General features: G+C 42.9%; 1 protein-coding gene across 7 annotated transcripts in view; it reads right to left on the reverse strand.

Annotated features, from left to right (window-relative positions):
• The window catches only part of SLC4A4 (solute carrier family 4 member 4), a 354218-nt gene that overhangs the window by 307963 nt on the left and 26761 nt on the right, over positions 1 to 19494 (reverse strand). For 2 of the 7 annotated variants that reach the window (XM_086704880.1, XM_086704879.1), the window contains exon 1: positions 292 to 458. The exons of 1 other annotated variant lie outside the window; for it this stretch is intronic. In XM_086704880.1, the coding sequence (XP_086561006.1) occupies positions 292 to 383 (92 nt within the window). In that variant the 5' untranslated portion in view covers positions 384 to 458. Of the gene's footprint in view, positions 1 to 291; positions 463 to 19494 lie in introns of those variants that run through there. 4 more of the 7 variants (XM_086704885.1, XM_086704883.1, XM_086704882.1 and 1 more) reach the window with 4 other exon arrangements.

Genomic DNA, 19494 nt, shown 5'->3' on the forward strand with positions numbered 1-19494 from the left:
CAGCCCAGCTTCTGGGCAGGTTAACCTGCAAGCTGCTGTTCATGTTAACAGGGCAGAGTCACTCTTCCTTTGGTGTCTGCTACTCCTTCACGCAGCTCCTCTTAGCTGGTGCTTGAGAATATGCCGGTCCCACATAGCTTCAGTTCTAACCTTGAGAGGGCACCCACATGGACAGGTGAGAGAAAATCATCTCAATCCCATAGGCTGGATGTTAGGGGTTCTCCCTTTGGGATTTGCAAAAAGGAAAAAAAAAAAAAAAAAGATGAAAGCAAAAAAAAAAAAAAAAAATACCAAGAGAGGAAGTTTGGTTTGTCTGGAGTGCTCGTGATGATCGTTTGTGGAAATCCAGCTTCAGTGCTTAGCTCTTTAAACACCCACTGCATAAAAATGTATACCCTCACACACACACACACATGCACACCCACCCACACACAGAAAACGACAGGGAGTTAGGCTAGTGCACAGTGGGAGCCTAGCTTCCAGCCAGCCTCTTAATACCAGCACAGCCCAGTATTCTCTGTTGAGTGGCAAGCTTTGAGTCACATGTTGGCCTTACGGAAATCTGACATCTGAGGATTATCCAGCAACCCGGCTTCAGCAACAGTCACATATATATGCCACCCATTCATTCATTTTCCACATTCTTATCACACATCTCTACGTATATCTATCCTGTTAACTCTTCCCTGAAGGGCACAAAGTTCTTCGGTTTATAGCCACATTATGCTGTCCTCCTATCTCCTTACATAATAGGATCTGCTCTGCAATTTCATATGCTAAATAAGACCTCAGAATCCATCCAAGTAATGACAGCGTTTATACGGCCTCCTGATGCCAAACATGTTTCTTAGTTTATAGAATGAGTTAAGGTTTATTTCCATACTCTGTGACTTCTTTTCATTGCATTAACTTTGACATGCAGAATTCCATGAACTCTATTTATAGACAAAGCAGAAAAAAATCCCGAATTGCTCAAATGCTGCTTGTGTCGCACCGGTCTAGAAACAAAGAACTTTCTCTGGAGACAGCTGCTCTATGTCATACCGTACATAAGCTCTGCCAGAGAACCAAATGTTCACTCTGTATTCTATTCATCCAATTATATGCTCAGGCACTGAATATTGTAAGTCTGTTTTCCATATTGTCCGTATAACTTATTCTTGTGCTTCAGATATTTGTTATAATCTATGTGGATATGCACTGAATTCACATTTTCCTCCTTTCTATTTTAGGAGCATATCCATCTTGCAAAGCAACCATCTGAGCATAAAAAGTCAGAAATTCGGTGTCAGGTAGACTCGGATTTAAAAAATCTGGCACTTCCACTTAATATATGTATCACCTGGAGCAAAGTATTTAACTCTTTGAGCCTCAGTTTTTCCACTTATTAAACTGGGGTAACAATATCAACCTTGTAGAATTGCTTTGAGATTCAAATTAGGTAACATACGTGAAAACACTCAGTTTTGTGCCTTGTGCCTACTACATGTTTAATGAAGGTAAGTTTCCTTCCTTTCTTCTTTCCTTCTTTCTTTTTACCCTGACCTTTACTGGTGAACAGTGCCATTAAGAAACTTATTACCTTTGGGGCACCTGGGTGGCTCAGTCAGTTAAGCATCCGACTTCCGCTCAGGTCATGCTCTCGCAGTTCCTCAGTTCGAGCCCCACCTTGGGCTCTGCTGACAGCTCGGAGCCTAGAGCCTGCTTCGGATTCTATGTCTCCCTCTCTCTTTCTGCCCCTCCCCTGCTTGCACTCTGTCTCTTTCTCTCTCCCTCAAAAATAAACATTAAAAAAAAATTTTTTAAAGAAATTCATTGCCTTTGGACATCTGCAGAATATCTTATTTCAGGGATATGGGTCTTGTATGCAATAGTTTATCCTGATATATGTCTTTTTCCTTCTCTATACTCAAACTAAAAATATGAAACTAATTGCAAATAGGACATAGATCAGCCACCAGGATTATAGTAGAAAAGAAAATGCCTTGAAGACTTGAGAAGTCAAATCATTTACCAGCCTCCCTGAGCTTCAGATTTCCATGAAGATTAAATGATACAACATATTTACCAATTCATCCAGGCACTCCTCAGAGGGAGGGGGAATGTATTCATTAATATGACAGGTAAAATTCCTAATAAAATAATAATAAAGAGATGAACAAGGTAATCTTAGATAGCATTAAGTGCTTTGCACAAAATATAATCAGGCAGGGGGTTACTTGGCATAAGGTGGTTTGAAGACGCTTCCAAGGAGGTGACATTTGAGGAGAGACAAAAATGATAGGGAGGAACCAGGTATTTAAAGATGTGAGGGCAGAGTGTTCCAAGCAAAGGGAACAGCAAATGCAAAGGCCCTAAGGTAGGAACAAGTATAGCAAGTTCCAGGATGAGAAATGAGGTCAGTGAGGTTGGACAGAGAGAAGGTCAACAGTAGTTGACAATACCGGAGGAAACAGGCCCATGCAGGCCATGGGAAGTAGTAGAAATTTTAGGTGTTGTGGAAGCCACTGAAGAATTTTGTTTTGTTTTTTGTTTTGTTTTGTTTTATGAGGTAAAGCTAACATATAACATTATATTAGTTTCACATGTACAACATGATTCAATTTTTGTGCATATTGTGAAATGATCACCACAGTAAGTTTAGTTAACATCTGTCACCACACCACCATACAAGATTTATTTCTTGTATGGAGAACTTTTGAGATCTACACTCTTAGCAACTTTCAAATATGCAGTACAGTATTACTGACTATAGTTAAGAGTTTTAAGACAGAAAATGACCCGAGCCATTTTACCTTTTTCAAGAATCACTCTGGCTGCTATGTGAAAAGTGGATAATCAGGAGACCAAAGAATCCAGGAAACTATCTTAGGAACCCAGGGAAGGCTGTGGGAGAAACAGGTTGTGGGGAAGGAATCAATAGTTCTTTCCTGGCCACTTTACGGTGGGGATGCTTATTTCATATGAAAAAAGGAGCCGTCAGGGACACAGCTAAATGTCCAAGTCTGGAGCTCATGAGCCTAGGGCTGGAGGATCAATGAACAAAGCTGGTAACCTGCACCTATTACTGGATGAGCTCATGCAGGAAGAAAATATAGAAATCGAGGTACAGACTGAAGACCAAGTGCTGGACCATGTCAACATTTATAAGCCAAGCAGAGGAACAGTCAGAGGTAAAAGAAACACCAGAAAAGATTGATGTCAAGGAGGTACTGCTCCTAAGAGGCTGAGAAAGATGGAGACAGAGAAGTAAAAACTTGACTTGTCAACATGGAGGTCATTGCTGACAATGACCACAGCACCTGAAACATACCAAACACAGTGCTAGACACACAGAGGGCATTCAATCAAATCCTTTTCTCTTTCCTCCCTTATCCCCTCAGTCATTCGGCAAATATTTACTGAGTACCTACTAGGTGCCAGGCATACTGCTAGACACTGGAGACACAGTGATGAGCAAGACAGATAGGGCTCCGCTACAATCCCATCTGCCTTCTCGAGGATTTCCCCTAGCAATCTGGGACAGTCAGTCCAAAGGGCAAGAGGTCATCAGCAACACACTTGTAGACATAGAGAAGGATGGCAGCTTAATGGGGAAACTTTTTTTGAAGACCTCAGAAGCACAGCAAAATCCTGGAGGGCTATACTACTGCAGGCATGTGAATAGTCCTATCTCCCCTTTGGAAAACAAAGAGCAGTTTAGCCCACATTTCTTCTCAGCACTAACCCTTTCCTGTCTTAGCGGTCTGTCTATAGGATCCAACAATTTCCTGTAGAACATCGCTTCTGCACCCCACCACAATCAAGCTGATCCTAAAGTCCTTTAGTGACATTTTATGCATTTCCTAAATAAAATGTTTGGCCTCTGTACCTAAGCCCTTCCTAAAATGGCATGCAACAAGCAACTGAGGCAGAAGTAAAGGAAGAAAATCAGTAGCTACTGAAGGAGACCAAGGAAAGTTTAATGCCCAGAGCCCTCTTCCTAGGTGGAGGAGGAACCATCGAGCCTAACTGAAGCACTGTCCCGTGCACCATCTGAGTTAGCGAAAATAATGATGGGTGCATTCCTTGGCTCTTTGATACATATTTCACATTCCCTCCAAGACTATACATAGCAAGTAATCAGAAACCTAGTTCCTTCCGAGGGACAATGAGGAGCGTCTGGAAGCAGCCTCTTCCCTGTAGGAAGCAGAAAAAAAAAGAGCGCCACAGACTGAAAACATAAAACCTGCGTGTCACAGTGGCCTTTCTCCAAAGCAGCCCTCTCCTCTTCACAAGCAAGTGCCTCTGCACCAAGTTACAGGGGACTTAACAACTTTCTTCCATCTTCATACTGACAAACGTCAATTATTTGGGTTTGTGTTCCCCTCCTAAAAGCCTCTCCACAGTTGCTTGCTATTATTAGTAAGACAGAGATATCTTTTAACATGACCATCTGACCCAACCAGTTTTCCCTTCTATCAGGAGGAAGAAATTAACTCATCCAATCCCTAAACAGGCCCCCAAATCCATTTGTAAAGTGTTCCTTTCACACGAGCTGCCTCTGCTGCAAGCAAACAAAGAAAGAAGGGAAGGAGCATGCTTCTAACACAGCTCCCCGAGCTGCTCACATCGCCAGCATGAGGCAAAGTTCAGAATAGATTTGGAAGCTTCTCACCAGCATCACGGGGATAAGGGTCATACCAGTCAGTATAAAATCCACATGGGGCCCGTGCTGCCTTCCTTCCACAGGGCCTCTGACAGAAGAAGTCAGGCCCCTTCCTCCAAAGTCCACACCCAACGTGGGGTTTCTCTTATTCTCCGTTATTCTGGGACACTAACATGATTTAACTGTAACACATGTCAAATCTGCTGCCAAATGGACCGGCTTTCACCAGCCGGTCCTCATCACTGAGCAGGCTTGTAAGGGTGACTTAAGCCCGGCACGAGAAACATTTGTGCAAAACTGTCAACCATTGGGCCTCGGGCACCCATCTACATTCCACCCCTCCGAGTTCCCACCCCCGGAGCCCTCGCCAACTGCCAACGTGCTCACCAGCTAGTCCACACAGCGCGAGCAGCTGCCACTCAGCCAGTCAGCAAGTGGCGGGCTGCCAGCACTCAGGCTTCAGGACGCAAGCCTGCCCGTCACAGTGCTGCTAAAGGTTGAAGGTCTTCGGGCGCGCTGGCCTCTAGATTCGCCTCATTTGCCCTCCCACCACCCTGCTCCCACCCCTCCCGCTATGCCTCCCACGGCAGCATTTCACTGTCTCTATAGTAACAGCATCTGGTTTCGGGGTTAGAACTTCACACGGAGCGATTCTCCTCTTAACCTCCGGCTTTTGCCGAGGGATGCACTAGCCAAAAGGCCACTGCTTGAGGCGGGGCTACCTGTCCCCTGGTCATGTGGTGAGCTGCAGGGTCCCAGCAGCAGGAGCAGCAGCAGCAGCAGCAGCAGCGCTCAGAGCCGGACGAGAGGAAAACAGATCCTCCAACCCTGGCACGCTGGCCCGTGCATGAAGGATCCACTCTGGGGCTTGCAGCCCCAGATCCAAAGCCCCTGGCCCTCTCTCCTCGATGCCCTCCACACTGGGCCTTTCTGACAACTCCCAAAAAGACACCAAGGGATGGTGTCCTATGGAAGAGAATAGCTCCAGGTTTTACATGTCCATACCTGAGTCTGACAGTGCTGATTCTTTCTGTTCATACAGCTCAAAGTGCATTAGTTAACCTCGTATTTTAACCCACCCCACTTTATCCTCACTAGCTTGATCTGTTTACAACATGCAATGAACCCCATAATCTCTCACTTTACTGCAGCCTTCCTGCACATAGCAAATGTTTAAACAGTTCTTTACCCACGTGCCCTCACACACACCAAAGTGATGCATGCAGAGGGGCAGACAAATACTAGAATGTAAGGAGTTTTATTATCATTGGCCATGGCTGCCATGAAAATTATATCTTCGGCATGCATGAGGGCCTTTACTTAGGGACTAAGAGGTGTCAGTCTCAAATCTCAGAACTCAAAAGCAGGTCGTCCCTGCAACTTTGCCAGTTGTGATCTTAAAACAGAGGGGAGGCAAAAATCAGCATTTTCACAGGTCTTTTTCAGGAGCCACACAGAAAGCTACAATCAGTACTGACATCTAAAATTATACACTCACACACATATCTCTGAATTCTATTCCCTATTCAAGTCGTCTCTAAGAACTGGGGAACGATTTTCATTACAAATCATTTACAAACATGATGTTTTCTTTCAAATTTTTTAAACTGCGCAGCTTTTTATTGGTGCCTTTGTTGTTTTGGAAAATCTGCTTTCCACACTTTCAACATACAATTAGAGAACAATATCAAGTCTCCAAACCTTAGGCGACAGACAGGGGTGATCGAGCTCTGTGGCTGCAAAGAACACTGCCATCTTTTGGCGACACGTGTTCACTACAGGGAAGCGGAGGGCAAGGGCAGAGGAAATGCTCCAAGTGTTCCCTTCGAAACTTCAGCAGGTCTTACAAGGGCCTTTCACTCCCCAGGGAGGAAGAGACAAGAACACAGCTGTTGACTTAACTGTAGAAACTGCTAGAGCTCTGGACACGCATGTTGGGGGAAAGAGACATCAGCGTGGCATACCTGACAGGCATGACTAATGGCAAGAGAAGAATCCCCAAGACCAGCTGGCAGCAAAGCAAAGCAAATCCCGTCCGTGGAGTTCAGGAGTGCCCTAATCAGTCTGGAAATTTACACAGGCCCAGGGCCAGGGAGAAATGGGTGACGGCCCCATACGAAATCAGACTGCAGACTGGATAAAAGGTGAAAGTGTAATCCGGAGCAGGATCACGCAAACACAATTCTGGATTTATGAACTGCATTAAAAGTTCATTTGTACTCTTGGGCACTTATCCCAGAGAAACGAAAACTTATGTTCACACAAAAACCTGTACACTATTGTTCACAGCAGCTTTATCTGTAATAGCCAAAAGCTAGAATTAGCCCAGATGTCTTTCAACAGGTGAATGTTTGAACAAAGTATGGTACATCCATACCATGGAATAATGCTTAGCAGTAAAAGGAACAAACTATTCATACACAAAACAATTTGAATGAATCTCCAAGAGATTATGCTGAGTGAAAAAAGTGAATCCCAAAATGGTTACATATCGTGTGATTCCACTTGCATAACATTTTTTGAGATGACAAAATTCTAGATATGAAGGAAGGACAGATTGGGGTAGCCAGCGGATAGATATTGGGGGGATGCGGTGGGGGGTGTTTGTGGTTATAAAAGGGCAACATGAAGGATCCTGTGGAATTGACTCTAGTTAGTCTTACCTGTGGTGGTGGTAGGTAGCTACCTACACGGTGATCAAATCATACACAACTTAATAAACACACACAAACGCACAGAAAAATGCGGGCAAGTAAAACTGAGGAAATCTGAAGAAGTTCAGTGGATCATATCAGGGCCAATATCTTAGTTGGTGACATTGTACTGAAGTTTTATAAAATGTTAACATTGGGGAAAGTGGCAAAGTGTACAAACAATCTCTGCATTATTTCTCAAATATGCACGTGCATCTATAAATTGCTCAATAAAAATTTCAAAAAGTTCTGCTTTTTTAAAAACATTTTCCTCAGGAACATTATTTTACATGAGGGTCACGATACTGAAGGTGGCCCATCTACATGTACGCGGAGTCAGGCAAAACAGCACAGATCCCAGATGCACTCTGTGGTAACCGTGTAACCTTGGCAAAGTCAGTTAACCTGTCACTTCGGTGTCATTTTAAATGAGCTTAAAAACACTTCCTAAGACATACAAGGGATTAATAAGTTCCTGGAGTAAATAAACTCAATTAATTTTAGCTGAATCTGAATCGAAGGTCCCCGGGGCCCAGAGAATGTCAGAGAATTAACAGTCCTACATGGACCCAAAGGCCTTAATTCTGTCTCCAGGAGCAAACACATGGGAATGCCAAGCAGGGAGACCGGCGCTAACCTGTCACCCATCACCAAAAGGCTCAAACTCCTCTCTCCCATCTTCTCCCTGCTGGGACAAGGTCTCCTCTACTCGGTCCTCAGACTGATGACTGGGCTCTTTTGAAAGGCTGCAACAGGGGGCACCTGGGTGGCGCAGTCGGTTAAGCGTCTGACTTCAGCCAGGTCACGATCTCGCGGTCCGTGAGTTCGAGCCCCGCGTCAGGCTCTGGGCTGATGGCTCAGAGCCTGGAGCCTGCTTCCGATTCTGTGTCTCCCTCTCTCTCTGCCCCTCCCCTGTTCATGCTCTGTCTCTCTCTGTCTCAAAAATAAATAAACGTTAAAAAAAAAATTTAAAAAAAAAAGAAAGGCTGCAACAGACTCAGCAACATAAAAAGAACTGGTAGCAAAGTAGACATAGGAACTATGGGGTGACGAAAGGTGTGGAAGTTGAGGGGCAGTGGGGCGGGGGGCGTGTTGACAGATGAAGGGAGAGATAACTGGACAGGGCATTGAATGCTAAACAGGGAACGACTTGCATGACCCCCTCAGATGCCTCCCCTGATTTAGCCCACACCCGCAGCCATACCCTCTTTAATTGTTTTAGCGAGCCTTTCCAGGCGCTTCCACAACCACTGCACGCTGCCTCTGAGCAGAATTCCACTTGAAGAACAGAGGTCTGATTCCTCTCGGTGCAGATATTCAGCGCCTTGCCCTTTGAAAGTTCTCTCGGAGTTTTTACTGTTGGGGGCAGGAAAAGTAGGCTCGCTTCTCACTTCTTTTAACTTTCAACTGCCCTTCTTCACGTGTGCTGCTGTGAAAATCAGAAAGGCCCTAAGAGAGGGTTCAGGTAAGATGAACAGGCTGGGGAGGCTCCATGTGAGAAACCAGAAGGACAGCAGTGGGCAAGTCTATCCTCTCCCCCTTCCTCCTCTCCACTGCCAAGTCTTCAGCCAAAAGCAAGAGCCCAATCAGCAGCAGAAAAAGAGAAGGCAGCGGTAAACCTATTGGTTTAGGTAAACCAATAAAGAAACTCATAGTAGCTACTTGTAGAGGAAATTGGGATCTGAAATGTCAATACAAACCTTGAGCTCTGGAAATTTTAGCCAAACTTCACATGTTATACATAATTATTTATAGTAATTAGTACAAGAATAGCACCAATAACTAATACCCACAGTTAATTCATACATTTCATTTCAGTCTATGATTCTGCAGACATTTATTGTGGACTTTACCATGGCTTCAAGTCAGATGCAGGTTGGCAGGTGGACAGGGAATCAGGAGCAGGAGTTTGCTCCAGGACACAGCGCTGGGAGGCAGCTGGATGGTGCTGGTCAGGTACAGCTCCTGACCTACCCACGTCTAAAACTCAGAGCAGACTCTGGAGAAAGGTGCCTTCCTTTCCGTCCTCTACCCCATGCGGTGGCCATACTGCTCACATCTCCCATCCTGAACCACCACAGCTGCTGGCAAGGATGAGGTTCCTAGCATTTGACTGAGTTCTCACTAACTGCCAGGCACTGTGCTAAATATCATGTGTGCATTTTCTCTTTCTCAATGCTGTCAAATTTTGTCGGACTGATTCAGTAACAGGACTGAGAATTCCGGCCAAAGGATTTCAACACCTAGAACAATGTAGGAACTGAGATTAGGGGGCTCTCCTCATCCATTAATTTGGAGGGGAAAATAAATTCCCACTTTTAAACACTTACCACATGCCAGGCATTGTACTAAGCACTGTACAATGTTTTTTTTTTTTTATTCAATCCTTATGACAATTCCATGAGGTAAGTACTTTTCACATACCCATTTTAGACTTAATGTACTTTGACGTTAAGTAACTTACTGCAAATCACACAGTACAATGTGATGTGAGAAGACCAAGCAGGCCATCTAAAGCAGTCCACAATTTTAAGCACTCCACTATATTCCTGCATAACTAAATAATCCATGTCTATTAGACACTACCTTCAAGAATTTTTTCATATCACTTAACTGAAATATGCTTACAGACGACATCACTTACAACTCACCTCTTTCTTTCTCTTGCTTTGCCTACTGGTCAAAGGTTGAAGCATCTCCTAACAGGCCTCTCTAATAAATATCTTTATTCTTATTTAGGAAACACTTAGTTTGAGCTTACTGTGTGCCAGCCACTGCTATAACTGCTTGACAAATGCTATTAGTTCAATCAATTCTCACAATTGGTACAATCCAATGACATAGGTACCATTTTTATCCTCATTATCTCTGAAGCACAGAGACACTAAGTAACTTGCCCAAAGTCACACAGCTAATAACTGTTGAAGTCAGAATTTGAACCCAAAGCAGTCTAGCTCCACAAGTCTGTGTTCTTAGCCACTGCATATCATGCTGCCTCTCTTTGGCTGTTTTGATTAATCTGTTCCAAACTCTTTAGGAACTTGGGATCACAAATATTAAACAGACTTTTGGTGAAAGAGCAGACTCATCAAATACCTACAGAGTACACAGACCCTTGACATTCATGAGACATTGCCTCCCCTAACCTTATTTTGCAAGTGTCCAAATTCACAAATATCCCAATGCACAATTTCTGATATATCATGTGGTCAGGTATAACTCTATGAGTTTCGGAATTCTCAAGGGACAGAAAGCAACCAGGGTGACCTGAGACACAAGGAGGTAGGCCATCCACTAGGCTCAGCCTGGGCTCACCACAGGCACAGAAGTTCACCACATGCATCGCTACAAATTACGAATGACTACACGGTGTAACCATTCAGGGCTACCAGCAAGTAGCTGAAGTCACAACTGTTAGGTTCACACACGCCAAGGATCTACCATATCAAAAGCAAGAGTACATCACTCACCATATGAGTGATGCTACTAAGCAGAAAACAACTTTTATCTCATAAACTTTATGAGCAGTGTTCACTATTGCATGAACAACAAAGACACTTCTCTACTCTTTGTTCCCTTACTAAAACATCTCTTTCCTTAAGGCTGTTCAAAGTGTGGCCTTCATCTTCGGCAAGGAATCCCTCATTGTGTGAATGTCATCAAATTTTCCAGAGTTTAACTCGTTTATTCATTTCAACAATCTCTTGAGCATCTATAACAAGGCATTATCCTAGGCACTAAGGATGAATCCATGGTGGGAAATGGACAATTAACAAAATTTAAAAGTAAACTGTATAAAATAGAAGGTGAGTCTCCTATGAGAAAATGTAAGTCAGAAACAGAGTTAGGGCGTACTGGTGGGACAAGGACGGGGTGAGGGTGGGATGTGGAGGGGGCAGTTTTTAATAGGTAGTTAGAAATACCTCACTGAGTGATGGTTGAGCAGAGATCTGATGGAGGTGAGGAAGTGAGTATATGAGGGAATGGCAAATGAAAAGGCCTTGAGGCAGGAAGGAGCCTGGCAGATTCTTGGAACGTCAAGGAGACAAGTGACTAAAGCAGAGTGAACGTGGAGAATAGGACATAAGGTCAGAGATGTACAGGTAATGAAAGGGCACGCTGTGTGGCCTGGGAGGCTGTTCTAAAGCCTTGACATTTACTCTGAGCAACTAGAAACCACTGAACAGTTCTGAACAGAAGTGATTATTTCCTCAAGCTTACAGTCTTCTTTACTTTTTAAATCTTTGCCATTATGTAAACATTTCCAATAAGGTCTTTCCCGGAACCTAGTTCTACTCAGAAGGTCTTCCAGGGGCCATAGCTAGTGTAGCACAGAAGTTACAGGCAGTCTACTGGCTCAGTGTCCCACAACAGCCAGGCCAGAACCTGATTCAGTCCTGTGTCTGTAGATCAGAGTGGACCAACACACCATAGAAGACTAACTAAGCCCAGTGTCTAGTGTGACTTCAGCCTTACAAAGGTGCTGAGCAACGTGTCAGTGCTCAGAAGTAAAGCCACTCTGCATTCCATATCCATATAATCTTATTAACTTCTGCCAACTAGCCTTGAAGTTCATGATTCAAGTAGTTGCCACCTGAATCCTTGCCTACATAAATTTATCCCGGGGATGGCAACATTGGTGTTAGAAGATGCCAAAGCAGATGATTGATACGTAGGTATCAGGTAGCATGGAATGGACTTATTGATGGCTTTTTAACAGCTATGATTCAAATCTATGCTTTAAATAATAAAGGAATACATTTGAACCTGTTTCTAACAATAACTTTTCTAAGTTAATTTTATAAGAATGGGAAGGACACAGGAAGACTGCCAATTCCATACTCAGACCTACTCCATTTTGGGGGGAAATGCCCTCGACTTGCCATCTCTTGCCTAAGGACAGAATAAATGCTTATTTGACCCTAGTGGCTTCCTTTGTTGTCAAGGAGCCAGCCCGCCCCGCAGAAGTATGGGACTCTTCAACCTGAAAACACCCTCTTTGACCTGGTAGGTATAAAGAGACCAACAGGCATAACTATCAAATGCAGTATGTGTCTTCAAACAAATCAACTGTTTTAAAAACTTTTTGGAGACAATCAAGCAAACTTGAACATTGAGCATTAGATGACACCAAGGAATTACTGTTAATTTTATCAGGTATGATAATGACACTGAGGTTATTTTTTTAATGTCTTTATTTCTTAGAAATAAACACTGAAGTATTAATTGGTGAAATGATACGATCTGGGATTTGTTTTAAAATACTCCAGCAAGGGGCACCTGGGTGGCGCAGTCGGTTAAGCGTCCGACTTCAGCCAGGTCACGATCTCGCGGTCCGTGAGTTCGAGCCCCGCGTCGGGCGCTGGGCTGATGGCTCGGAGCCTGGAGCCTGTTTCCGATTCTGTGTCTCCCTCTCTCTCTGCCCCTCCCCCGTTCATGCTCTGTCTCTCTCTGTCCCAAAAATAAATAAAAAACGTTGAAAAAAAAATTTTAAAATACTCCAGCAAAAAAACAAGGGGATGGGGAGAATTGTGAAACAAGACTGCCAATGTGTTGGTGATTGTTGAAGCTGGGTAATGGGTACATAGGGGTTCACTGTACTATTTTCTTCTCTTTTTTTGTTCATGTTTGAAATCTGCCAAAATAAAATGCTTCTTAAAAAACTTTAAAACTAGGGGCACCTGAGTGGCTTTGTCAGTTAAGCATCTGACTCCTGATATTGGCTCAGGTTGTGATCTTGCAGTCATGAGATTGAGCCCTGCATCAAGCCCCAAGCCCCGTGTCAGGCTCTGCACTGGTGGAGACTGTTTGGGATTCTTTCTCTCCCTGTCTCTCTCTCAAAATAAATAAATAATAAAAATTAAAAAAAAAAAGAAAAAGAAAAAACTTTAAAACTCTCCTATCCTATACAATCCTCCCTTCTTCTATGCCCAATGCTCTCTCAAAATAAATAAATAATAAAAATTAAAAAAAAGAAAAAACTTTAAAATTCTCCTATATAAGCCTCCCTTCTTCTATTCCCAATGCATTCCAGAAAACACGTATGAACACAAAAGTCATAAAAAGTAGATTTACATGTTATAAAGATAGTTCTGTATCTAAAGAATAAAAAAAACTCTAAAACCCACATTAATATCCTTCATTTTAGACATAGTAAACAAAAATGTGTGTTTGGCATTTCAACATGTTTTTTCTTTTCCTTCACACTTTAATATACAGACTCTAATGCAATGAGCACTTGATTGACTGACATGGCTAATCCTGTCCACCTTAGTCAAAACAAAACAAAGTTTATGAGACCTATGTTTCTGAGCATTAGCATCAGCATTTTCAGTTTTTCTCCGCATTTGTGTAAAATGGCACAGCAATTGCAACAGAGCACTCAAATACCTGCAGCAGAAAACACTGAGACGCACATAAACCTGGTGATGCTGACAAAACTGGACCACAAGCTATGTGCAGTGCCACCCAGAATTCACTGCTAATCTCCCTCCACCCCTCAGTGAACACACAGAAAAGCACAAGCAGAATGTGAAAGGTGAATTATGGGGGTTCGTATACATCCAAGCATGGTCTGTATGAAAGCTGAACCCATGAAAGTCAGGACAGCCTGTACGTACAAATATCTATCTGTGCACGACCATGGAAGAACAAAAAGTACCTAAAAACCATCATAATCCTCCTGCTGCTGGACATTGGTGGGGTAAAAGGGAAAAGCACGAGAAGGATATTCTTGGTGACACCATATTATTCTCTTCTTGCCAAACACAGACACCTATTTTTGCCAAAGAAAGATTATTACATTTGTTGGTTACGTTACAAAGCCAACTCACAAAAATCAACTTACTGCAAATGTAGCCAAATTATAGTAATAATAATATAAGCTAATGTAATAAGTGCTTTTTTTGAGTTATTTAAACGTTACTATCAGCCCATAAAATAAATGCTATTAATATCCCCATTGCACAGTTGATGAAATTAAGATTTAAAATATAAGCGAGTTGACAAGGTTATAAAGCCTCTACGTGATAGAACCATATAGGTTATCAACTAACAGCATTAAAATGACTAATAACAGTCTAGTGCTATAAGGATCGCTTTAGGTACACGATAGGTGAAACAGACTTGCATGAGCTCAGATGAAACCCTACACATCACTCTAATATCATTTTCAATGGAGAAATATAGTTTGGGTTCAAGCAACCATATATAATTATGGCACTCCAACAATAATTTGGAAGCAGAATGCATTTGGTTAGAAAGATCATCAAACAAATAGCTGAAATTAGAGAATAAATGCCAGTGTTATCTCTAATAGATAATCACAAATAAAATTAACCACAGGCAGTTGAAATGAACCTACTCCAAGAAGAAATTACATACACATATATTCTAAGGCAACATTTTACATTTGTTTCTCTCCCTATTACAAAAATCTATCATCTGGATAAACACAGGAAAGCTAAAGACTACAGTAAAACGTCAATTCATTCTTGAAGATCTGCTCAGCATTGTAACACTCCCTCTCTGAACATTTGGGACTTGCTTGTGAGCTATTACCAACTTGAATCAATTTCTCAAGCCACTAATTAAAAAGGAAGAATTATTTCTTCATTTGACTATCAGAAAAAAAAAATTCCCTTTGCCAAGAAGAGTCCTAGAAGAAGTTTACAATTACTTTCTCTCCAAATCTCCATGTGTTTTCACTTTCATAGTTCTCGCAGCTTACTAGGTGCAGCCACAGTGAAAAGGAAGAGCCAAAAACAGTCCAAGTAAGACTGTCACCACCACATTCCAGCCTTGATGGAGAGACCTCCAGGTCTGTTTTGTTAGTCTTCCTGCTTCTGCTTACAGTTCAGTAAAACCAATAGTCCACACCAGGAAAGACCAGCTGAGAACAAATGATGGCACTCTTCTACCAAATGGAAGCGACGATCAGCTTAGGGATGCCCGTTTCTGTTATGTTCACAGATTCCTTTTTGTTTATGAAGGGTTTTGAAAGGCAAGCATACAATAAGCACCTACAGAGAAAAACTACTCACTAAGCTATAGAAGTGCCATTTTGTTAGTAGCCAAATCATTTATTGCTTCATTACACTATTGATTGGGACTGCTTTGTCATTAGCACTGACCATCCATTCATTAGTAGAAACATACTATTCAGTCTCAGTAAGGATTAGTCTACTACACTCTAAATTTTGGTGTCTGGGCAAATCCAAACTGATATTTCTTGCCTAATTCTGATTCTCCCAACATTATCCCACTCACAAAACTTCTCTCAAAAAAAAAATTAGTAAAGAATACTTACAAAATGAATGTAATTCAGGCTATTAACTCTCCAAGTCTCAATTTCCTCATCTGATAAATGGATTTAGTAATCCCCACATTGTTTAACTGTGGGGAAGCTATGAGGTAATATAAACAGAAGTATCCTGTGTGCTTGGTGCTTGGCATAGAGCTGCAGGCAACACACACAGCTGGTATTATTACACATCAGGGTCCTTACCTTTTCCCAGACAGGCACAAGTCTGTGAAGGTGACATTGCTAGCAAGTGGCAGAGATGGAATATCAAACCCAGCTCTGCCAAGGACAGCACTCTCACACCATGCTCCTTCTCTGCATCAAATAGAAGAGACAACCAGGTAGTTCTGCTAAAGTCTTTTCTAAGTTTAGGAGTCCCAGAGTAGGAGCCAAGAACAAAGGATGAGAGAAGGTTCCCCTTCCTAAACTTTACGGAAAGTACAGGGGCATCAAGGAAAGAAATCATCAGGCTCGTACCTCTTGATATACCACAGGTCAAATTTCTTGACTTGTTGATAATACTCAGAAGGGAAAGTGGCCGAGGCCTGGAAACCAGCCAGCATAGTATTTCTGAAAGGTGGTTACTCTGGGAAACACAAACCCGCTCGTGGACCAAGAAAAAGCTTAAAAATGACCCCAAATGCTAATTTTTTAAGTCAAAAGAAAAGAAAATTTAAAAATAGGGACTGGGGGCACCTGGGTGGATCAGTCAGTTGAGTGTCCAACTTCATTCAGCTCAGGTCATGATCTCGCAGTTTGCGAGTTCGAGCCCCACGTCAGTCTCGCTGCTGTCGGTGCACAGACTGCTTTGGGTTCTCTGTCCCCCTGTCTCTCTCTGCCCCTCCCCTGTTTGTGCTCTCTCTCTCTCTCTCTCTCAAAAATAAAAATAAACATTAAAAAAATAGAAGCCATGAGGAGTGAAGGCACAAAAAGAAAGAAAAAAAATGTATCCCACAGTCTTTACTAACATATCTTTGACAAAAACAAATTTTCTGAAATTAGTGATTTCCTAAAATAGCATTAACAAACCTGGTAGTTTACAGTGAAACTAACGGCTCTGTAGGACACTAAAAAATTATCTATAATGATAATTACAGACACACTTTGTTGTGTACCTACATTTGCCAGTCCCTACAGATGGTTCACTTGTGATCTTCACAACGCACAAGCCCTACAGTTAGTACTAGCCACATTCCACACAGGAAGAAAGCCAGTCTGAGAGCCATAAAGAGAACGCCCACGGGTGCAGAGTCTACAGAGGGAAGAATGGAAATTCACGCTCAGATCTGTCTGACATGAAAACCCCTGCTATCCCTTGTTGGCCGAGAATGTGCCCAGCACAGGGTTCATTGGACGTGTCCCCCGTCCTTAGTAACCTAGGAAAGGTACAAGGTGGATGGAGGCTCCTGGAGAAGCAGACCCGGAGCATCAGTGGAAGAGCATCACCCTCTCCTCAAGGACCAAATCAATGGTGCTGAAAATATTTTAAATGGGTGCTATTATGACAATACGGTGCTCTGAAAGCATGACCATCTGCACCTTGGACGGGACCAGAATACAAAGTTCTTAATAAACCAAAAAAGCAGTCAAAAGCAAATTAATGAATTCAAAAAAAAACCCCAAGCCCATCTGTGGTGTTTTCATCTACTCTGCACAATCAACAAGATTGAGTAGAGGACAGAAGGACAGGCAAAACACTTCCAAATTTTCATCATACCACCATATCATACAGGGTACTACTTTCAAGGTACTTAAAGAGTTCACACAAATTCTTCTTTTTTAATAGCTAATAAGAATGCAGGCAGAAATAAGACAATTCAGACCAAAGGAAGTTCTGAGCACATAAAGAAATCACAGTAGAAGCAAGATCATAAACCAAGCTCCTAGAATGGAAGTGATTTCACTGGATAAAGCTGCTAGCTGTGTCAACTATGCATCGTGATAGTTCCAACTAGTGTGTGGGGAATAAGTTAGAGGTGGGCCGAGATGTCCATCCCCCACTCCTAAGGGCCACCAGGCAGGGCCAGGCACAGCCAGAGCCCTGGGCCATTTACTTCCAGCCGCAAGATGTCTGGATTGTTTACCCAGAGTGCCGCACAAATATTATTACTTACTAAGCATTCTATGACGTGAAAAAGATTCAGAAGCATTAGTAAATGAATCCATCATTTCACCAACTTCTTGACCAAGAAATGCTAACAGCTTAGAAAATCCACAACATACCTGGAGTAGCGTGAATAACCAACCATTCCCTCCCAATCCTCTTCCGTCCCCATGCAGCCATTATTTTTCTAACAGCTGTTGGTCAGCGTCATCCTAGGCTGAGGATGACACACTTTCTGAAGCACTGTATACAAAGCTGTATAAACCGAGTTAGGAGGCCACAGCTAAAGGCACCTACCTCTACACCCTCAGTACAGAATCAGTCCATGCCAAAGGAGGCACTCAGGACAATTCTGTTCTCTACACAGGCCACTCACAAAGTGTACTGGGTACCTCTAGATGCCAGGGAGACACAGGAAAAAAAAAAAAAGGACTGAGGTATCAGTACTAACTGAACAGTCACAAAGATGCTACAAGGGAGCAGCCTGAGCAGAGAACAGAGAAAAGGAAGGTCCCCTCTTACCTCTACATCTTCCACCATATCTATGGATACACAGGTGCACAGTCACAAGGACAGACACAGAAATGGCTGTTTATAAAAAGCAACTGGTGTGCATTGAAAACTCGGTAATCCACAGGAAGATGGGCTTGTGTGGCAGCTACAGAAGCTCCTGCCTTGAAATCCACCAGCCTCAGTAGAGCTCTGTGATGTCTGCAATCCCAAACACAAGAGACGCCCCTGCTTCTGCTTCACCTCTGCTCTTGACTTCTATCAAGAGGTCAACTCCACTACTGAGAATAAAAGTAACTTCAAACTACAGGCAAGCCAACAACAAAGTGATGATAGAGAGTTCTAAGATATCATCAGGCCTTACACTTAGTTCCCATTTTTGGACACCTTTCCCCAACACCGGAGGAGCTCTGGCTTCTTGGCTATCACTCTGCTCAGCTCCCCAGTATCTATTCCATCCCAGTCTCTTTCATGTGACCTAGCCTGCCCCAAACCACACCTAGAACCCTAATCGTACATGCACACACATGGTATCATTACCATTTTAAAGTACAGGCCACCACCTCCTCATTCACCTAGTCCCAACCTCTGCCTCACACTTTCCCATCCCATAGTTCTCCAACTCCAATATAGCTCTACCCTGTGGAACCCAATTCTGGTCTCAGGGACCTCCTGGCTGTTCTCTCACTTTTGGTGAGCCCCTCTGACCAGTGCACGTCAGCACTGGTGTCCAATTTCTGCTCTAGGCAAGGACAAACCCCACCTTCTGCTCAGCCCCATAGGACTGGGCCTCCTCCTTGCTGCTTTCCCAGCAAGGCACAATTTTGCTTAGATATATTCTTAATCCTGAAGATTAAATACAGAATAGTGACTATATTAAAACTATCCCTGAATCTAACCAAGTGAGAAACCAAAGGTCAGTACGTAGGACATAAGCAAAGAGCCAAAGTATTCCAAACTACAGAAAAATAGTAATAGAGAAGTGGACCTCAATGTTTCAGGGAAGAATTAGATACTTTGGGAATGAGATCTGAATTTATTATTTCAGAATATTTCAATTCATGACACACTTAGACACACTTGTATAAGCCAAGGTTGGAAGGTTAGATTTTCTGAGGTGGCATCTACGTTGTTTCTCTAAATGGCCAATGCAATGCCCTGACAGTTGGCTGACTTCCTTCAAGGTGTGGCACTGCAGTCATCACATCCATGAAGCTGGCTGTCAATCCTACAGCCT

The sequence above is a fragment of the Puma concolor genome, chromosome B1 (genome assembly GCF_028749965.1).
Source record: "Puma concolor isolate L17-30 chromosome B1, mPumCon1.1.hap2, whole genome shotgun sequence".
NCBI lineage: Eukaryota > Metazoa > Chordata > Mammalia > Carnivora > Felidae > Puma > Puma concolor.